General features: G+C 48.1%; 8 protein-coding genes across 8 annotated transcripts; 4 read left to right on the top strand and 4 right to left on the bottom strand.

Moving 5' to 3' along the window:
- Positions 1–1386: 1386 nt before the first annotated feature.
- Positions 1387–2663, bottom strand: ABOM_011456 (alcohol dehydrogenase 1; the record flags this gene model as incomplete). Its single annotated transcript, XM_022538584.1, has 5 exons — positions 1387–1503; positions 1551–1906; positions 1957–2124; positions 2170–2591; positions 2650–2663. The coding sequence occupies 5 exons, from the start codon at positions 2661–2663 to the stop codon at positions 1387–1389; spliced, it is 1077 nt and encodes a 358-aa protein (XP_022383368.1).
- Positions 2664–3213: 550 nt separating this feature from the next.
- On the top strand, positions 3214–4683 carry ABOM_011455 (uncharacterized protein; the record flags this gene model as incomplete). Its single annotated transcript, XM_022538583.1, has 1 exon — positions 3214–4683. One exon carries the CDS (start codon positions 3214–3216, stop codon positions 4681–4683), a length of 1470 nt encoding a protein of 489 aa, XP_022383358.1.
- A 751-nt stretch (positions 4684–5434) lies between these two features.
- On the top strand, positions 5435–6408 carry ABOM_011454 (SDR family NAD(P)-dependent oxidoreductase; the record flags this gene model as incomplete). The annotated part of the gene is made up of 4 exons (XM_022538582.1): positions 5435–5859; positions 5913–5994; positions 6056–6167; positions 6218–6408. 4 exons carry the CDS (start codon positions 5435–5437, stop codon positions 6406–6408), a joined length of 810 nt encoding a protein of 269 aa, XP_022383357.1.
- Positions 6409–8162: 1754 nt separating this feature from the next.
- On the bottom strand, positions 8163–9609 carry ABOM_011453 (iron-containing alcohol dehydrogenase; the record flags this gene model as incomplete). The annotated part of the gene is made up of 4 exons (XM_022538581.1): positions 8163–8500; positions 8555–8608; positions 8681–9209; positions 9259–9609. The coding sequence occupies 4 exons, from the start codon at positions 9607–9609 to the stop codon at positions 8163–8165; spliced, it is 1272 nt and encodes a 423-aa protein (XP_022383365.1).
- Positions 9610–10157: 548 nt separating this feature from the next.
- Positions 10158–12300, top strand: ABOM_011452 (flavin-containing monooxygenase; the record flags this gene model as incomplete). Its single annotated transcript, XM_022538580.1, has 6 exons — positions 10158–10469; positions 10530–11088; positions 11147–11382; positions 11464–11603; positions 11658–11767; positions 11828–12300. 6 exons carry the CDS (start codon positions 10158–10160, stop codon positions 12298–12300), a joined length of 1830 nt encoding a protein of 609 aa, XP_022383359.1.
- A 699-nt stretch (positions 12301–12999) lies between these two features.
- Positions 13000–14122, bottom strand: ABOM_011451 (uncharacterized protein; the record flags this gene model as incomplete). Its single annotated transcript, XM_022538579.1, has 5 exons — positions 13000–13209; positions 13273–13448; positions 13506–13625; positions 13693–13793; positions 13851–14122. The coding sequence occupies 5 exons, from the start codon at positions 14120–14122 to the stop codon at positions 13000–13002; spliced, it is 879 nt and encodes a 292-aa protein (XP_022383361.1).
- A 417-nt stretch (positions 14123–14539) lies between these two features.
- Positions 14540–15755, bottom strand: ABOM_011450 (alpha/beta hydrolase; the record flags this gene model as incomplete). Its single annotated transcript, XM_022538578.1, has 3 exons — positions 14540–14794; positions 14848–15165; positions 15228–15755. The coding sequence occupies 3 exons, from the start codon at positions 15753–15755 to the stop codon at positions 14540–14542; spliced, it is 1101 nt and encodes a 366-aa protein (XP_022383360.1).
- Positions 15756–16253: 498 nt separating this feature from the next.
- Positions 16254–18136, top strand: ABOM_011449 (acyl--CoA ligase; the record flags this gene model as incomplete). Its single annotated transcript, XM_022538577.1, has 4 exons — positions 16254–17317; positions 17386–17674; positions 17740–17843; positions 17908–18136. The coding sequence occupies 4 exons, from the start codon at positions 16254–16256 to the stop codon at positions 18134–18136; spliced, it is 1686 nt and encodes a 561-aa protein (XP_022383356.1).
- Positions 18137–20483: the final 2347 nt, after the last annotated feature.

Raw genomic sequence — 20483 nt, 5'->3', positions numbered from 1 at the left:
ACAGTTTGTTCACGGTACGTTGGCGGCTCTGACGAAAGTCTAATTCGTAAAGGCTGGGACTTCCTCTGACCCCTTCGAAGGTCTCCAAGGAAAAGTTAGCGGCGACGGTGTAAAACAGATCTGGCTCCGTTTCTGCGAATCCGAGAACACCGGTCTTGTGTTCGAATCCATGGACAATGTGGAAGCTGCCGTTGGTAGGGTCAATCTCATAGATCTCGGGTGAGGTCAGCAGACCGCCGATGATATGCCCATTTGGGCGGACAATCATGTTTTCCGGCCAGATGCCTTTACCGAAGTTGTAAATAACCTTCGCTTGTGGCACAGCGTGGCTTGCAGATCCGGGGTGTGCGACGACGGGCGTCAAAGTAGCCACGATGCAGGCAAAAAAAGTTCCCAGAACAATCATATTTATGGCTCAGCATTGGATGATGAAAATGTGTGCGCGAGAGAAATCCCAGGTACACTTCAGCATCCGGCATCCGCTTTTATATATTGAATTGCTGCTTGCCAGTGGATCAACATTTCGGAATTCCTAATCTGGGTGAAAGTTACTACCGTCCACGAGATACTTGATTTACCGAACCTTCCTGAATGGAAAAGTCACAGGAGATACTCTCGCGCACACGCACAAGAATACCGAGCCGAAGCTAACAACAATTGGGAGCCAGGCCAGTGTTCGACCGCGTTAGTTAGCACATAGCAAATGCAACCCTCCCCGGTGTTGGACTCGCATTACAGGGGAACTTACTATTAGTATGAAGGTAGAGTCGGTTAATAATGCTAGACCATCCTTTGTCGTTCCGGGGAATGTTACGGTATTTCTATGCACCCAATGTCGTGAAAATGGCCTTGTCGGGTAAAGGTAACCCTGGCTCGAAGCTGATGGTTTCATCGGACACGGCGACTAACTAGATCGTAATAAAGGACCGAACAGCTCATGTCCAATATGTTGCAATCTGAAGAACTTGCGAGCTAAAATGGAATCAGTCTTTGCAGTAAAGTAGGGGCAGATATCGGACCATGAGGGGCATAGGGTGCATGGTCCTATTATGAAGTATCGACTATGGTGCTCGAATATGGAACGAGAAAGTTTGATAGCAATGTGTCACGCACAGAAGCTTTGTGGCGGATATACGAGAAGCCAATAGGAGGGAAGGCTCGTCATGCCTCGGCAGGCTAAGAAGGCGTGTTCTCAGCTATAAATAAAGGATAGTCCTCCTGGCGTACGTTGTTACTAAACTGAATGTATGCCCGGAGATCAAACGATGCCTCGTATTAAAGACTAAGGTATATAAGAGCCATAATCAGTAAATATCCATGGTGTTGCTAAGTTGATACTGGCAATTGCAAGGCAACCAAGGGCCCATGATCCTTCCTCATGAGACTTCATGGCATGTTGAAGTCGAGAACGATACGGCCGGCCACATTTCCCTGCTTCAGCTTTTGCACCGACTCGTTCAGCTTGGACAAGCAACCACCGTTGGATTCAAGGTCAACTTCCCTCTTCTCGCGAACTCCAGTGTTTCATCAACGTCCTGCAAAGAGCTCACCAGAGTGCCCAGGACTGACTGGTTCCGGAAGATCAGTTGAGTCGTGTCCAAATCAACATGGTATTTCCCCATAGGGGAAACCCCGATACACATCACCTTTGCACCGGCACGAGAACCCATGTAGCTCGGCGCTATGGGGTAAGACTGGACCGCCGTGACAAAGACACCATGCGCACCACCGCCGGTTAGCTCCAACACCTTCTTCACCGGATCTTCTGTCTTAAAGTCGACAAATTCCTCCGCGCCGTACTTCCGGGCAAGTGCCGCGCGTTCCGTTCCGGTATCAACGGCAATGACTCTCAGACTCATCGCCGACGCGAGCTGCACACCCTGAATGCCCACACCCCCGCCGCCACCTCGAAACCGTCAGTCATTTGGCCGAGACCTCCGGGGATGGGAAACGTACCGAGAAATACCGCCCACTGGCCCGCGCGCAAGCCGGACTCTTTGATGGAGGAGTACGCGGTCGACGCCGAGCACATAATGGGACCCGCAACGTAGTCCGACACGCCATCGGGGATGAGGGAGGTGTATCGTTCGGGACTCACAATATACTCCTGATAGGACCCTGCATCTAGTGTCAGTCGAACCGCCGATCAGGCTGATAAGGATATTTCACCATTGACATGGCACCCGGTGTAAATCGCACTCAGGCAGTAGGTTTCCCGACCAGATTTACAGGCCTCGCACGTATGGCAGACATCATGGATTGGCTTGTAGCCTGCGCGCTGACCCACCTTCAGGCATTTGACTCGTTCGCCCACTTTGACAATCACGCCTGCCCCCTCGTGGCCGGCGCATTTCGTACCCATAGCGGACATTTTGGGGAGGTTCCAATCGTTACTCATCAAGTGGACATCGCTTAGGCACAGGCCGGTGGTATTCAGTCGGATGAGGACATCCTCCGGGCCTGGAAAGTGAGCATTTGTTGCAGTTACGTCGGGACAGAATCTCATACCAATCTCGGGGACGGGGACCTTCTCGATCTCCACGTGGAAGTCTGGCCCTTCGTTCTTCACAACTGGATGGGTCAGCCTTCTCCTTTCAATGGTGTAAAGTGACCTTACCACCTGCCCAGCATTCCTCTGGGATCTCGCACGCTGACTGTGACATTTTGGCTGGGTGGGAACTAAGTTGCGAACCTCCGTCGCTGTATGTGGAAACATACTTATATTCTTTTCCAATGTTGTTAGGATTACGACGAACGCCTCCCCAAGCTTGGTGCTGGACAGTAGAAAAATGCCGAAAGCCGCATAGGAGTATCAAAATGTTGGTGTTGCAATAAGCAGGAGACTTGATTGTGTTCTGGGATAAACCGCAACATATTCGGCAATCGACGAATCCTACGATTGGCCGAAAGCAACGCTGCACAGAGAGTCTTGGCCGAGCATTGTAAAAGGAATGCTTCACTCCTGCTCAAGCTGCATTTGCCGAAAGCAACACTACTTAGAGAGTCTTGGCCGAGCATAGTAAAAGGAATGATTCACTCCTGCTCAAGTCGTATTTGCCGATACCGTCGCTGTTCCCGCTTATGCAGCAGATCTGATAGAGCAGCAGCGTATATGAACCGTGTTGCTTCACATCACATTGTCGAATCCCTATGCAACCCAACCTCCCACTTTGTTTCCACTACAGTTCGTCAACTCCTCCCTCGAGCGTCATAATGGCTCCCGTCACTTCTTCCCCGCGGCAATTGCCCACCAAGCTGTTCATCAACAACGAACACGTCGAATCAAGGACATCCAAGTATCTATCAGTGTACAATCCCAAGGACAATTCCCTAGTTTCGGATCGGGTCCCCGTCGCCGGACAGGAGGACGTTGATGCCGCAGTGACCGCCGCCGAAGCCGCCTTTCCTACGTGGAAGGCATTGACAGAACTGGAGCGTCGCACCATCCTGACAAACTTCGCATCCCTAGTCGAAAAAAACACCGTCATGCTGGCCGAGCTGACCCGACTCACTATGGGCGCGCCATACAAGGCCTTTGGTGAATTCGAAACCGGCCTGTTCGCCGAAGCCTTCCGATATTACGCCGGCTGGATTGATAAGTTCACCGGCCAGTCCTACCCCGCGAACGATGGCTTCTTAAAGATCACACGCCATGAACCCCTCGGGGTGACGGCGGGAATCGTCCCCTGGAATGGGCCGCTTGCCCTCGCGGGGATGAAAGCAGCTCCTGCCTTGGCAACTGGAAACTGCTTCATCTTGAAACCCTCAGAAAAGACTCCATTCGCTGCGCTGGCCCTCGGAGACTTGATCAAAGAGGCTGGATTCCCGGCTGGTGTCTTTCAAGTGCTACCCGGGGATGGCAGTACCGGCGCCTTACTGGCAAGACATATGAAGATTCGCAAAATTAGCTTCACGGGATCGGTGCCGACGGGAAAGCTCATTCAGAAGATGGCGGCGGAGTCGAATCTGAAGCGGGTGACGCTGGAACTGGGCGGCAAGTCGCCCGCGGTCATCTTTGAAGACTGCAATCTTGATAATGCGGTGACGTGGTGTGTCAATGCGCTCGCCATCAACTCGGGTCAGATATGCTTTGCTGCGACGAGAATCTATGTCCAGGAAAGCATCCAGGCCGAGTTCACCGCCAGATACAAGGCGGCGTTGGAGCAACGGGGCCAATCGATCGGCGACCCGGACCACGACTCCACGACCATGGGGCCGTTGGCTGATGAAGCCCAGTTCAACCGGGTGACTGGGTTTATTGAGCGGGGTACGAAGAGTGGCTCCCTCGTCACTGGAGGAAAGCGAGTAGGTACAACGGGGTGGTTCTTGGAGCCGACGGTGTTTAGTGGAGTGCCGCAGGATGCCGAGATATATCAGCAGGAGGTCTTTGGTCCTGTGTCCATTATCAACACCTTTCAAACAGAAGAGGAGGTCATCAAGAAGGCCAATGCTACCGAGTATGGCTTGATGGCCGGGGTTTTCACCCAGGACATCAACAAGGCCTTGCGCGTGGCTACGGAGTTTGACTCGGGTATGGTAGGGGTGAACTGCATCAGCAGGTATTTCCTATCGGCACCTTTCGGAGGCAGCAAACAAAGTGGCCTCGGCCGTGAGTGTGGAAAGCAAGCGTTGGAGCATTACACGGAGACGAAAACCGTCTTTGTCAATTTGACGTACAACTAGGAAGATCACAGGGACATTCTGGAGCTTGTTACATGGCTTTTATTACTTTTGCTCTATTACTCCTTTCAATATGCTGTAGAGCTGTATTGCTCCCCACCATACTCTGTAGGGCTATATAACTCGAGAACGATATACAAGGCTTATCGGACTGCAATAAAGATACTGTGAGTAGCACAATGTAAGGGCAAATGAGATTGCTGGGGATGGTATCACAGTACAGATGACCACTGAATAACACACTTTTACGTAGCTGCTTCTGACTCTTCACTGGAGTTCAACTACACTACTATCGCAATATTAGGCCAAGCCAACCAAACACCCCAAGCAATCTATCAAACCGAATTCAGTACCATCTCAGGTGCATGCGGGGTTGAGGGGCTGAGGGGAAAGCCGATCCGTCAGGTCAGTAGGGCTTCGGTATACGCTAGCTCAACAATGTTCAGGTCCCTGTCGTTGTCTTCAATTGTATTGCCAGCTAACCTTCCTATTTGGTACTTTACCGAGCATCCACTGATTCCCGAACTGTTACGCCCACTGCGATTTCCCGAGAGATCCTGAGTCGTTCGCCGAATATATGCGTGTGATTTTGGGATCGAGATATAAAATGACGGACGTGGCGTGTTACCCCAATGGTTAGAAAGGACACAGATATCTTCCGCCAAATATTATTTCCTGTTTCTAAAAAATGACACCAGCAATCACATACATGAAAGGGTAAAGTATGCAGGAAGTCAATATACTACGGACGCTAATGAATCTCCGCAGAGTCGCACTGGTGACCGGTGCTGCATCCGGAATCGGTCGAGCGATCGCCCATACCTTCGTCAAGGAAGGGTGTACGCGTCTTCTACTGGGCGACATCAACAAGAAAGATCTCGACCTCGTGGCGAAAGAGCTGAAAGCGCTCGATTCCTCCGTACAGACCGTCGTTAAGAAGGTCGATATCTCTTCCGAAACAGAAGTGCAAGCGTTCATCGACGCCGGTGTGAAAGCTTTTGGGGGAATCCACTACGCGGTCAACAACGTGGGAATCACCTGTAATCCCCGTGCGAGGACCCACGAGCTCGAAACATCCTCCTTTGACCCGTTGGTTGCCGTAAACCTGAAGGGGACATGGCTTTGCCAACGAGCTCAGATCAGGCAGATGTTGAAGCAAGATACAGAGCTTGTGCCGAGGTGAGAGGCTGCCGATAGTTCATAACACTGTCTGGATACTGATATCTTCATAGAACTGGTGCGCCACCACAACGAGGCTCCATCGTCAATGTATCCTCGCTATTTGCTATCATGTCACATCCGACATCTGGCGGAGTAAGTGAAGTATCGTCAGTTTCCACAATTTAGGACTTTCTAATGAATTTCTTTTTTGAAGTACGGTGCTACAAAGGCCGGGGTCCTCGGCATGACCAAGACGGATGCCATCGCATATGCGACCGACGGGATTCGTGTCAACTGTGTTTTGCCGGGTTGGGTCCAGACTCCAAGTAAGTGACTTCATGCATGACCAGGTCGGCGCAAGCTAAAGGATATACAGCGTCTGTGGAGTCTGAACGACGTGGGGCCAATTATGCTCCGGTTATCAACACCATCCCGGTCAAACGGTGGGGCATTCCTGAAGAGATTGCGGAGGCATGCGTTTTCCTGGCGGGTGAGAAAGCGAGCTTGATCACTGGCGCTGATCTAGTCGTGGATGGTGGTAAACGCGTTTCGACTTGGGTGGACTAGTGACTTGCTTTGTAAACTTAGGGGTCAAAAGTCTGACTACACCCGCCATTTCGGCAAAAAATACAATGAATTCAAACTCGATTTTCTCAACCAATTTAAATAATATTAATCTATAAATTGATTATATAGATTCTCTATATCAATACTTTATATATCAGCCGCGTGCCAGGTGTACAGTCTGAAGTCTATATAATATAGAGCGAATAAGGCGGTCTATTTGCTCCTGAGAAATAGCCTACCAAGCAGCTTAAATACTCTCTCTAAATTGTGTCTAATCAATCTGTAATCTACTGCTTAGAAAGAGCTCTGAATAGAGTTCTAAAAGTTTCTTTTTAAGCAGATTCCAGAGATATTTAATAGAATTTAAATTAGACAAGTATACATATTAATCCGGTATCTAAATTCTATATCTTTCAAATCAGTCCTGTGTTTTATAGGAAATATAAATCTTTATATTATTTTATTAAAATATAGAGCCAGACTTATAGATTAGTAGAAGCCCCTTTTCTAGATAGATAAAATAGGATTTAATAGAGTATCTATCTCAAGACAATAATTTATTCTATTTTAGAATAACTAATTCAGATCGACTATCAATCTATATAGTATCCTAAACTATTTAAGAAATATCTTTTCTATAGTTTGTTAGATTAACTAGATCTTTTCTATATACTTTATTAGAAAAGCGGAATATATATTGAGTTAAATTATTCGACTTTTGTTAGATAGAATATTTGTCCGAAAATATTATTTTAGATAAATAGATAGAATTGGTCTATATACACGCGAATTAAAGATATTTTTTAGCTATATTAGATCTTAGAGATATATACTTCTTAGTCTTCTATTTTTTTAAATAAAAAGTTCTAAGTACACGCTTAATAATAGAGTAAAAGATTAAAAAACTACTACTAGTAATCAGGATCTTATAGTCTATCTTAAATCTCCGGCAGATAAATAGATATATATAGTACTTTTCAGTAAAAGTAAACTTCTAAGATCTGCCCTTTCTAGATTTACTTTTCAAAATATAATAATACTGAAAGTATTTTTTAGTTGAGTAAATAGTAGAGCAACAGATATTAAATTATTTTGTAAGTTAAGTAGATAATATATTATTCTCTAAATAAGATATAATTGCCGTGCGTATCTCAGTAGAAAGCTCTTGATTCAATTTTCTATTTCTACTAATTTCGGTTCCAAAAGACCTCATAATGATAGCATAGTAGATAGTTGAAGAAAGTACAGTTTTTTGACGCGTCGGCGGAAAGGCGCTAGTGTAGTCAGACTTTTGACCCCCATGTACCAAAGTTGTTTCTAGAGTAGGACTTCTCCTGCAAGCCTTGTTCAATAAAGACGGGAATGGTATACCTACGGCCATGCATGTACGTTCGTGTGGTACTTTTACTTCAGATCCGAAGGAATGGTAATGAAGGGAGTGACTGGGGGGTCAGTCTCAACTAGAAATCGCTGCTACCACGTACATGGAGGTTTGTAAAAGGAGGGTCCACGGGTTGAGAATGGGCATGATTCTAATGATGAAAATTCACTCCGGCTAGATAGAAAGTGGCAGAAACGCAATACAGACTTGAGTGGGTAGTTTGACACAGCATATCAAAGAGGGAACTTTGGATTTTTCTCACACGCTAGCTCAGAGGTGTTAAGCTCTTCGTCATGTTCAAATTCCTCTGGCAGGAGAATGTACTTCCTACATGTATATTGGCCTATCGAGAGCCGCGACACAGCCGTAAGCGTTAGAAGCATTTCTCTAGAATGGCCATAACCTGTTCCTCGGTGGTGATAGGAATGGGGTTGGTCCTGCACATAGCGTCCTTCAAGCTATTTTTTGCAATGGACCGCAGCTGATCCTCTCCTATTCTATATCTCCTCAAGCTGCGCGGCAGCTCAAGCTCGCAGATAATAGCATCCAACAGATCCCCAAGATCACTTGAACCTGGAGAGAGCGAATGTTTTCGCAGGACCTCGGACACCACTGTGTCCTCCCACATTATAGCGAAGAGCTTGGCCTGCCTTTCGTAGTTTGCCGAATAGTTATACTTCAGCACTGCGGGGAGCAGGATACAGCTGGTTTCTGTGACGGCAGTCAATGTCTGTAGAAGTCATCTCACGCATGATATGGACTGACCTGCATGTGGCACTCCAAAGGGGCCAAGTTGATGTCCAATGCCGTGAGATGCGCCTAGCAGTGGAAATCAGGATCTGACACGTGTACACTTGGTGTGTGGGTCATGGGAGGTAGAATTTGATTTACCTAGAGGCGTTTGGTAAACACATAGTCCCTTCATACTCTCACATGCCCCGCGCTGAGCGGCAAGGCGAGCGTCGAGATCTTTAGGGTCCTTCGCGGTGCGTAGCAATGCAGGTATCAAGAGTTTCAGCCCGGCTAATGCTGTATCAGACGCCTCGGTAGTAACCTCTTTTGCACAAAAGCTTTCAACACAATGATCAATGGCCCTCATGCCGGTTGAAAGCCATACTTGTTGAGGGACACCCAGAGTCAAAACCGGGTCCAGGACAATCACGCGAGGCCCTGACAGTGCAGGATCAACAAAAAGCTGCTTGAGCTTAGTGAGATCGTTAGTAGCCCCACCAACATGGTTATACTCTCCGCCCGATAAAGTCGTCGAGACAGTTACTATCGGTATTGCTGACGGCTTTAAGCCTAGCTCTGAGCTCAACACTCCAGGGCAGCTTGAACCATCCGCGCGTGTAAGACGCTCGTGGCTCATTCTGAATAAATCGTCCATTGTTTGCATGGTGTCCACCTCATTTGAAACAGCCTAGGTAACTTTGAGGTAAGCAGAGAGAGGTTTGGGTAAGGTAACTTACGAAAACTGCAGCCTTTGCTCCGTCGATAATACTACCGCCCCCAATGGTAATCACAGAGTCTGCCCCGGATTGTTCGATCTCTTTGCTGATTTCCAGAACTTCAGAATACCAGGTATGGGGCTTCATGCCTCTATGGATCCCTGCGATGTGAGCGCTCGACAGTGCCTTGCTGATCCTGTCAACCGCATCGGTGGTGCTACTCATGGAGCGGGAGATGATGAGGAAAGGCCGTGAACAGCCCAGTGTTCTGGAGATGTGGTTGTCACACGCTTCATCGTATGGAATGTTCCATGTAACGATTGGCAGTGCTTCATCGCACCGAAATGGTTGAACAATTTCGTTGCGTGTCATTGCGCCACCAATCCTTGATCCGGAGGGCCAGTGGCTGCGTATGTGGACTATGGCAACATTTTCATATTTATCCGATCGCAGTTTATGCTACGTATTCCGACTCCAAAACGCTCCCTTGAAATTTATGATTTCTGGGTTTTGAATGCCGAGTGTCCTTCCTGAAACTACCGCTTTCAAACTATGCCGGGGTCTTTCGCTAGGCATTCTCCGAGCCCGCAGTCTTTCTCCAAATTTACTCGGCTTAAATACATCAAACATTGGCCAATGATTGGTGGCATCCGCTGGTCATGACTGTGGCTCGTGAATCAATATCTTGTGGAGTGAGGGGACAAGGTTCAGCGATATGCCGAGTCGGCAAACGTTGGTAGGTAAATATATCCCGGTACCGTTATCGTCGCGGCTATGCCTTCAAATTGTGGTTGCAATATTTCCTAAACAGCATCTGTACATCTAACACTGGTGTATTAAAGTAGCTAGCGAGACGGAGCTGACTACCGGCTGTCTAAGGATCTAGAAACCACCTCAAGTTACCCTCATCATTGTACACCATGGGCTCTGTTGATATGGCAGAAGATAAGCCTGCCCTACCCGATTTTGAACAACTCCCTGGATTGTACGGTTGGCCACGGGAAAACTCTAATGGTTACCAAATCAAAGAGCAGCCATGTGGAACCGAGCGGCCGCTTCGTGTCTTATCCTTAGGAGCCGGTGTCTCGGGTATCAACCTGGCTAGATTTCTCCCAGAAACAGTGAACAACCTCAGCCTTACTATCTTTGAAAAGAACCCCGAAGTAGGCGGGACATGGCTGGAAAATAAGTATCCCGGTGTTGCGTGCGACGTGCCTTCCAACAACTATCAGGTATGACCGGGTGATTTTGTATCCAACTATCTGGTCTCCTTCGCTGACCAAGAACCTCAGTTTACGTGGGCACGAAAGCCAGAATGGAGGCATTTCTATTCCTACGGAGAGGATATCTTGCAGTATCTCATCGATGTTGTCGATAGATTCGACCTACGCAAATATTTCAAGTTTGAACATGAAGTGGTCTACGCGTGCTGGGCTGAGGACAAGGGTGTCTGGCAAATCAGCGTCAAGAACCTGAGAACAGGAATGATCTCTGTGGAGGAGGCTGAAGTGTTTATCAACAATGGGGGCTTTTTGAAGTACGTCATTCCGCATGCTGACCCCCGAATGGCAGGAGCCAATATTAAACGAGAGACCAGTTCCTGGAGGTGGCCGGACATCGACGGCCTACATGACTTCAAAGGCGTTCTTACGCATTCAGCGCAATACGACACCTCTATTGATTACAGGGGAAAGAAAGTCGCCGTCATTGGGTCGGGCAGTAGTGGGGTGCAGATTACACCGAATATCGCCCCGGACGTGGAAAAGCTCTATACATGGATCCGGTCTCCTACATGGGTGACAGCCGGTTTCGCGCAACAGTATGCCGGGCCGAACGGGTCCAACTTTGAATGTAAGGGGGGATTGTACTAACTGTCAGATCCGCCAATCCAATGCTGACAGCAATACAGATTCGGAAGAGCAAAAGAAACGGTGGCGCCAAAACCCACTGGAGCTGCAGCGGTACAGCAAGAATATCGAAGACGAGTTGAATTTGCGCTTCAGATTCATTCTCAATGGGACACCGGAAGCCAGCCAGGCCAGGCGTTTTGCAACTAAGCAGATGAGGGAAAAGCTCGGGGACCGATCCGACATTGCGGACAAGATTATTCCTACGGATTTTGGTGTCGGTTGCAGACGCCCTACTGTCAGTAACCATCATGAACATCCTTCTCGAAAAAGACAGCTCCGTATTTGTAACACAGCTGACAGCCAGCACTGACATCAGCCCGGAAATGGATTCCTCGAGTCTCTTACCCGTGAAAATGTCCATGTTTTCACCCAGATGATGAAGAAGATCACCCCGGAAGGATTCATCGACCATGAAGGCAAGGAACACAAGGTTGACATCATCATTTGTGCGACTGGGTATGCTGACCCATGACCCCCTTCGAATTATTTACCGTCTAATCTTTGTGACAGGTTCGATACGTCCTTCATCCCTCGCTTCCCAATTGTGGCGCATGGAAGTAACCTGCAAGATGTGTTTCGAGAGAGACTGATATCCTACCTCTCCATCGCCATCCCAGCATGTAAGAGACAAAGTGGTTGTCCACGTACAACGTCGGAAATATGGCTAACAGCTCCCTCAGTTCCAAACTACTTCACCATCGCGGGACCCTACGGCCCATTCGGCCACGGCTCCTACATGCCCGTGAGCGAGCTGCTGGTCAAAAACATTACCACTATCGTCAAGAAGATGCAAAAAGAGAACATCAAAGCCGTCACTCCGCGCTCAGATGTATGCGAAAAGTTTGCAGAGCACGCAGATCTATACATCCAGCGCACGGCATGGAGTGGCCCCTGTTCCAGTTGGTTCAAGAACGGGAACAAGAATGGCCGGCTAGCCATGTGGCCCGGCTCCCGGTTGCTCTATTTTGATGTCATGAAAGAGCCCCGGTTTGAAGATTATCATATTGACTATTGGAGTGGCAATCCGTTTGAGTTCCTGGGGAATGGATTTTCGGCGGTCGAGTTCTCTGGCGGGGATATCTCTTATTATCTGGGCACTGATGAAAATCCTGGAGGTCTCCTCCCCGAAGGGCTTTCGAATGGCAGGGTTTGATGTGTTCTTACTAGAGGGGATTCAATATTAGAAGCTTAGAAGCTATACATGCAAGAACATTTGTTTTACCTTTTTTGCCCATGCCTAAACATATCGGAGGTGCGATAGAGTAGTAAGAGACAGTCGCATAAGATGTCGAAGGATGGCTGGTTGAGGAAACGGTATCTACGCGTTGGTCATATTTGTTGGGCGTGACGAGGAATATATAACCACCGGACTGCGGATAGCGTACATGGAGTGGCACTCTCACGGTGCAAGTCATCTATGCTCAACCCTACACCAATCACTTGCTTAGGCAGAAATGATGCCTGTGGCAGTGTGATACCACATCCTCCATTCCAGATGTAGTCTAAACTTACAGCCCGCGGCCGGAATAGAGCCTGACAGCCTCCCAAGAGTCAGTATGGGCTCACTCGAGGACCTGGCTACAAACGCATTGCTCATTAGAGGTGCTTACTCTACTCTAACAGTTTCTTGGTGTTGCAAGCACAATTGACTTTGTTGATTTAGTTCAGTTGATCTACCATTGGGATAAAACGTTTCAAATGGAAGCCGTATTCCTTTTTACCCTGGTACATTCAATGCTTCTGAGTTCCCCGTACGCTCCCTATCTGGGTACGACCTTACGGGTCGGCTCAATGGTGATATTCTTGTTTGACCAAGCTTGTAATTGAAAGAAGACATCTTATTCCCACTGCACTAGACAGGCGTTTCTTGCGCAGTCAGATCATACGGCAGGTCTTGCTGCACTTTGCGTGCCTGCCTCTGAGCTCTTTCTGATTTGCCGAGAATGGCGGTGCCCAACTCCCCAACGGGTAAAGCGATGGGAAAATCGACTGCGTCAAAGATTTGTGTGACAAAAAGGTAACTAACCGGTATGCAAAGGACGAAGGTCAATGCACCGGCCGCCTCAGTAAGAATTAGCCACACAAAGATCATTCCAGCAAGGGTAGGGTGGGGTCAGTGGTATACAATTTGTAGCTTCGCTGCTAAAGCGTCATGGCCCAATGCGAGATGAAAGTAAACACCACAGAAAAAGCCTACATCAATGACGAGCATGAACAGACCAACCAGTAGGCACAAGTTAGTACGCAAAGCGCAAATCGTATAAATAAACGTCAGAACGCCGAGGAACACGTAGAAAAATGCTTCCAGTCAACAGTCAGAATTGCTTGGATATAAAAAGGGTGTGGACGAACACCCACCAACGGTAGAATAGAACATGGGCGTTGCTTGACCTTCGAGGCTGTTGCCCGTAGGAGAGTAATTGGTGCCGACTCCAAAGAAAGGCATGAGCGATGCCCCATTCACGAGCCAGAACGATCCTGTTGGTTATCACGTATCAGTTCCGCAAGCCATGACCCCAGCACCGCTCTTCTGGCTACTATTTACCGTATGTGAAGAACAGGGCACATGGGTAGGTGTTCCCTATGATCCATTCGCCAATAGCGCCAAGGTACTGCACAAACCCGCCAAAAATGATGTATACGGGGCTGGCGAAATCTGCTCAGTTCCACGCAAACTGACACCGTCACTACAGCATTACTCACAGAATGGCACCACCGTTCCCACCAGCACCCCTCCAGCCCATCTGAATGCAGGACATTGGAAGAGCAGCGATGAGGAATCCCATCAGAGCAATTGGAGTAGGGTTTCCAAAAGTCTTGTGAAGCTGACCTTTGTGAGAGGTTTTGGGGTTCAGGTAGAGTTTCTCGAATTCAGCACGGGAAATCGGGAGAAAGACGCTATTGGTTGTTTCAATATGGCGCAGAGCAGTCGAGGTAGCCTCGCCAGAGGGCTCAGAAATTTTGTCCGAATCCATTTTGTCGATAGAATGGGCTAGTCATGAGGACCAAGTTTGGTGCAATGAGGAGCGGGCAGGCGGCTCAACTTTATATATTCCCGATCCCACAGATTATACTTTCAAGGAGATGATGTTTACCGACGCTAAAAACAAGCCACCATTTCTGTTCTTTGGTATTCCCTGCATAAGGAGTGCCAAATAAAAGCCGACGCCGGATTGCCTCTCCGTAAATGGAAACCATGGATATGTTTGGGGCTCGGTCATGCCCGATCTGATACATGGAATTCTCGGCTACGTCAGGCCCCTATACCGCAGCACAATGAGCCTGTTGCCACCGCTATTCATTTTCATTATCAAGCTATACGCGAAAATATCTCTGGATGAAGCTGATTTCATTCGTGACCAGGAAAATACACTTCAGTATAAATCTAACACCTATGAAAGCTCTGTCTTCAGTACCTCAATCACCTCTCGGTTAAACATCTTCCCTGACTCGAGTATTCCATCCAGCACCGCGAACGAATGAGGAGCCCCACGCACACGCTTAAAACGAACTCGACAGCCAGCAGCCTCCAGCTTTGCTACGTATGCCTCCCCTTCATCGCGCAAAGGGTCCATTTCGGCCGTGTACACCAGTGCTGGCGCCAGATCCACAAAACTGGGTGCCAAAATAGGAGAAATTCTCCAATCCTGTCATACTTCTCAGATACGATCCGTGACTCGCAAACTGGGTGGCAACTCACATCTGGTTGCCTTTGCTGGCCCAAATGCCCCACAAACTGGCGGTAGCAGTGTTGCATCCGGTGTTGTGTCATCCCGGCACTGAACTGCATCTCCCGATAGGACTCATAGGGGCAAGACTCCGAATCAAAATTGCCATCGCGGGTGAAAGCATTATGCAAGTCACAGATTGGAACACACAACACCTGCAGGCGTAAAGGAATTTGGTTGTCTCTGCAAAGATGTGCGACAACGGCTGAGATATGGCCCCCTGCAGACACTCCACCGACGGCGAATCGCATAGGATCGAGATTCAATTCGTCCAGCTTCTCCCGTCGGATCTGAAAATTCAATTAGTCGAGTGAGATTTGATGCTATACTCATCGTGCATCTACTGACGTACCCACTGAAACGCTGCCCAGCAGTCCTCTATGGGAACAGGATACGGATGCTCAGGGGCTAGTCTGTAATCCACGTCGAACACAACCAGATCACCGTTGAGGCCATCTACCAGCTGTTTGCAGTACCCATGGTCGCTCGAAAGCCCCCCGACGATCCAACAGCCGCCATGGAAATTGACAAATGCTGCTCTCGGCCTTGGGAGTCCCGTACTATCCATGACGGGAGCAGGCTCAAAGATCCGGATCGTGATCTCGCCTCCTCGCACGGGGCATTTTTGTTCTGTAATTCGAAAAACATCGGGTCCTGTGGCGCGGCCGTATGTGATGGTATATTTGGAGGGGTTGGCTCGAAACTCGTCGATGGGTACTTCGTCCCAGTGAAGGCGTCCCACATTGTATTTCTGGTAGTAATCAACGAAGACCGGGTCAAACCGGTCGATTAACTCGGGGGGGATGCCATTGTGAAGAGGCGGAATATGGGCCAGCGGTTGGAAGTCATGCAAAGCCCTGTCACCTTGGCCTGTTTCCATGGTGAAGAAAGAATGATGTTCCGTATTGCTGAAGTGCTGTCGATTGGTGACATTGTTTATCATCATATAGCGTTCAATGGTACACGTCAGCTGCTTACATTACAGTGGCAACTCAATTGGGCATTTGGTGTATCTGCGAGGACGGAGTACGAAATGTTCGGGGTATTGGCTCGGCCTTTTCTCTTGGCCCGGGATTTTCTGCAAGACAAGAAGGTAATCGGATTACCGACGTGACTGCCGCACATCCAATGCTGACCCTAATGAAGACTCTTCCGTTTCTATACCGTTCTAATATTAGGGTCAACATTTGGCAGCCATCAGAGGTAGTCATAGAATTGGTAGCCTCAGCCGTGGCAATTAGAAGATTCTCCGGGATACTCTCCTAACGGTTGTGTTCGGCTTTGTAGCAGGCATTTATAAGGAGCCCCTCGGCTTCATTTCGCCAACAGTACCCCCTGCTCTGCCTACACCTAGTACCACCACTTGATTGTTATCACGATGGAAGTCAAATCTCGTTGGAAGATTGAAGTCCCCAACGCCCACCTGGCCACCCTGGTCTTCAAATCCCCCACTCACCCCATCTCCAAAACAAAGCCATGTTTCATCGACGCCGCCCGACCCGATACCCATTTTCTCACCCACGATGATTTCCGACTTTGGAGCCAACGCTTTGCGGTCGGTCTGCGTAAGTCGGGCATCAAGACCGGCGACCGAATCCTGTTTTTCTCTGGAAACAATCTGTTCTTCCCCGTCGTGTACATGGGGATTCTCATGGCCGGTGGTGTTTTCACCGGTGCAAACCCGGCGTACATCCCACGGGAGCTGGCCTACCAGTTGAAAGACAGCGGAGCAACGTACCTGATCTGTGCGGAAAAGAGCATCGAGACCGGTGTGCAAGCCGCCAAGATGGCGGGACTCGGCCCCCACCAGGTCTTTCTATTCAATGACGCATTCTACGCAGCGAAGGAGCCGGTCGATTTCTCCAGCCCAGACTATCGGTATTGGGGAGAGTTGATCGGGGAGGAGGAGGAAGGCCGGCGGTTCGCCTGGGACGAGCTCTCCACCGCGGAATTGGCCAACAGGACCTTGGCCTTGAACTACTCGAGCGGCACCACGGGCGTCCCAAAGGGTGTGGAGCTGAGTCACAAGAACATCATCGCCAATATCTTGCAGTACAACTTCCTGTTCTACCTCCAGAACGACCACCGGGAGCGCATCGCGCGGGGGAAATGGCTCTGCCTACTGCCCATGTACCACGCGATGGCGCAGAACATGTTCATAAGCATTGCGTTGATGCGCGGCGTGCCCGTGTATATCATGGACAAGTATGATTTTGTCAAGTTTTTGCAGGCGATTGAACGGTTTCGCATCTCTGACCTCACCTTGGTGCCTCCAATCGTTGTGTCCATGGTGAAGCGCCCCGAAACCAAACGGCACGATTTGAGCAGTGTGGAAACCATTTTCTGTGGGGCGGCGCCGCTTGGAAGGGAGATTTCCGAGAAGGCGGAAGCCCTGTGGCCGGAGGGAAAGGTCAATATCAAGCAAGGCTGGGGCATGACCGAGTACGTACACCACCCGCACGGAAAAAGCGATTGTGATTGATACGACGGCTGACCGATCTCACGTATAGAACCACTTCGATTGTCATGGCATGGCACCCTCTAGATTGGTCGGATTCGGCATGCGTGGGCGAGCTCGTTCCCAACTGCGAGGCCAAGGTGATGGCTGAAGATGAGGTCACCGAGCTGGGACGCAATCAACGAGGCGAGCTCTGGGTCCGCGGGCCCAACGTTATGAAAGGGTATTGGCGCAATCCTACCGCAACCAGAGATACTTTGACAACCGATGGCTGGCTAAAGTCGGGAGATATTGGCTATGTTGACAATCAGGGGAAGTGGTATATCGTGGATCGCAAAAAGGTCCGTATATTGGGCTGTTGCCAGTTGAATCTCCGATTGAATTCGTCTATGTTAACCTGCTCCAGGAGTTGATCAAAGTAAAGGGCAACCAAGTTGCACCAGCGGAGCTGGAAGCTCTACTCTTGGAGCACCCCGCTGTGGCCGACGTGGCGGTGATTGGGGTTCCATTGTAAGCTACCTGCTCCAGCACATGACGTGCACAATGAGATGACTGATAACTGACCGGGCATTAGCAACGATGACGAACGACCCCGAGCGTATGTTGTTTTGAAAAAAGAGATGACTGCCACTGCCGATGAGATCGCTACCTTCATCAACTCCAAGGTTTCTTACATTAAGCGTGTTTCAGGAGGAGTTGTGTTCCTCGATGCGATTCCCAAGAATCCATCGGGCAAAATTCTGCGAAACGTTATGCGAGATCATGCGAGATCCGAGGTTCTTAAAGCTGGGCCCAACTTATGATCAACTTCGCCGTATGTCTTGCCTGGAAATTGTATCATTATTTACAACAGTCGAACAGCGGACGATGTACGGGTTTTACTTGCTGAGTACGAGACAGTTAGATGTTTATACGTACTGTCCACAACCTTACTCTCACGGATTAATACTAAAATGGACATAAAATTTGATTACATCTCAAGCGTGTACCCCTGTTCTCTCGTACAGCATACCCCCCACTCTCTTCCCAACAACAGAAGTTGTTAGTGTGGTGGGTTCTAGTTAGGGCTACATCGAATCCGGCTGAACAATCCTTGCAGCATGCAGAGTATATGTCCACCTGACCAGTAGTTAGAAAACCTTCAACCCAATCAATCGTACATCGACTAATTGCTGTTGATGCTAAGTAGGCAACAGACCACATTTCTCCATTGATCCTACAATGCGCCGCACCTGTTTCAGTGAATGGAACCCAACCATAGGGACAACCCCGATACTGATACATTTTGAAGTAATATACACGGCCAGCGGATCAACAACGAAGAGGCATCCTCCAATGTTCACAGCGCTTGCTCAAAGTCCAGACGGTATTTGACGTCGTCATACTTGCGCACCTCCCATTCAATGTTTCCACTTGTATATTCAACACAGACATTCACCAAGATATGGCCCAAATGATCGCAGCTGTATTGTCCCTTGAATATGATAAAACCGCGCTCTTCCACCTGACAACAGCCTGCTCTATTCATCGCCTGTATCCACCCATATGTCGGGAAATATCCAAGTAGTGCGAATCGCAGGCTTAGGGACAGTATTCCTCAGGAAGCTAGAGGGATCAATAGCGGACTTCTGTGGAATTGTTCTACCGCCATTCGGTTTGGAATTAGCACTCGACAATTTCGAGGATACCGGGCAATGAATCAAAGGCGTGCGGTCAGGAGACTGACTGCACACAGCTTTCTTCCCTGGGATGAGGCACAATGCTTACTGTCACAGGTTCAATCCACTATTTTAGCATGTCTGATCATGGCCTAGCGAATGAATGGAATGAAGATCCTCTTTTGTGTGGGGAGGTGGTGGGTTCCTCTTTATACATGAACCGAAATATTCCTGGCATAATTTATGTAATTATTGAAATACTCGGCTCGTTGCCGGCGAGAGTAACCGGTAAGGTTGGTATGCCCCGGTATTTTTCGAGGGTTTATGCCGAAAGCCTAAAAGTACACATCCGCGATTTCCAAGTGCAGGGAAACGCAACAAGCTCTCGTTATTAATCAAAGTTTTACCATTACCTGCTGGGATTTTCCGTGTGGCTTCTGGAGTTAGTTAATTCATCGGTCTTTTCTCCGGTATCGGGAAATTTTGGCTCAACTTAATTATTCCACAGGGGGAGTTTTGAGACCGTTGTTTCATTTGCCTCACGTTCATGGAAATGGATGGTATTCCCTGCCTACCTACGGCAAGCCAATGCTGCCAGTCCGTATTTATTCATTTTCCTCTAGATTTTGGTTGGATATACTCACTGCTTTGTTGACCGCTTTGGTCGCTTAGTCAGGGCCCGAAAGTCTAAACAGCCAACTTATGTTACTTGGGGGTTCAACCCCAGAATTCTCTACAGGCTTAGTATAGATACTTAGTAATATTTTATTATTTTAACAACTTTTTTATATTAAGAGATATCATTTTTAAATTCTAGATCTAGAGATATCAAGATTATATAAATATATATATATCTATAAAAAATCTATAAAAAAGATATTGAGTAATTTTAACGGTTAAAAATATATATTTTATATATATGTAGAGAAGATATATATATCGTCACATAGATTTAATTTTCACTAGAATATTTCCTATACTTAAGCTTTAGACTTAGATTTTTTTAAATTTTTTTAATAGAATAGATAGATTACTATATATATAGTCTATATATAAAATTTAACATCAATATCTTTTGATATAAAAAGATTATTAAAGTAATAAAATATCACTAAGCACTTTTACTAAATCGATATAGAATTCTAGGATTAAACCCCCAAGGAACTTTGCTATTTAGACTTCCGGGACTTATTAAGCAAAAATATTCTGCCGGCAGAAAACATCCCGAAAATCCGCAAAATAAATAAATGCGGACTGGCAGCATTGGCTTGCCGTAGCCTACCGTAGTAACCCGATGGATCTGATGCACATATCAAACGCCCTCGTTGAAGAGCCAACCACACATCTGATGACGGTTTTCCTGGAGTGACCCTCGGGATTGTCTGTACTTGATGCCAACACAACAGCTGCATCGATCGCCCCGGAGACGTTTTGGTTTATTCCTAGGAAAGCGCTGCCACATAATTGGTACCCTAGACGAGGGATCCATCAT

Source organism: Aspergillus bombycis (genome assembly GCF_001792695.1).
Source record: "Aspergillus bombycis strain NRRL26010 chromosome Unknown contig00187, whole genome shotgun sequence".
NCBI classification, from domain to species: domain Eukaryota; kingdom Fungi; phylum Ascomycota; class Eurotiomycetes; order Eurotiales; family Aspergillaceae; genus Aspergillus; species Aspergillus bombycis.
This window is presented reverse-complemented; position numbering and strand designations above follow the sequence as displayed.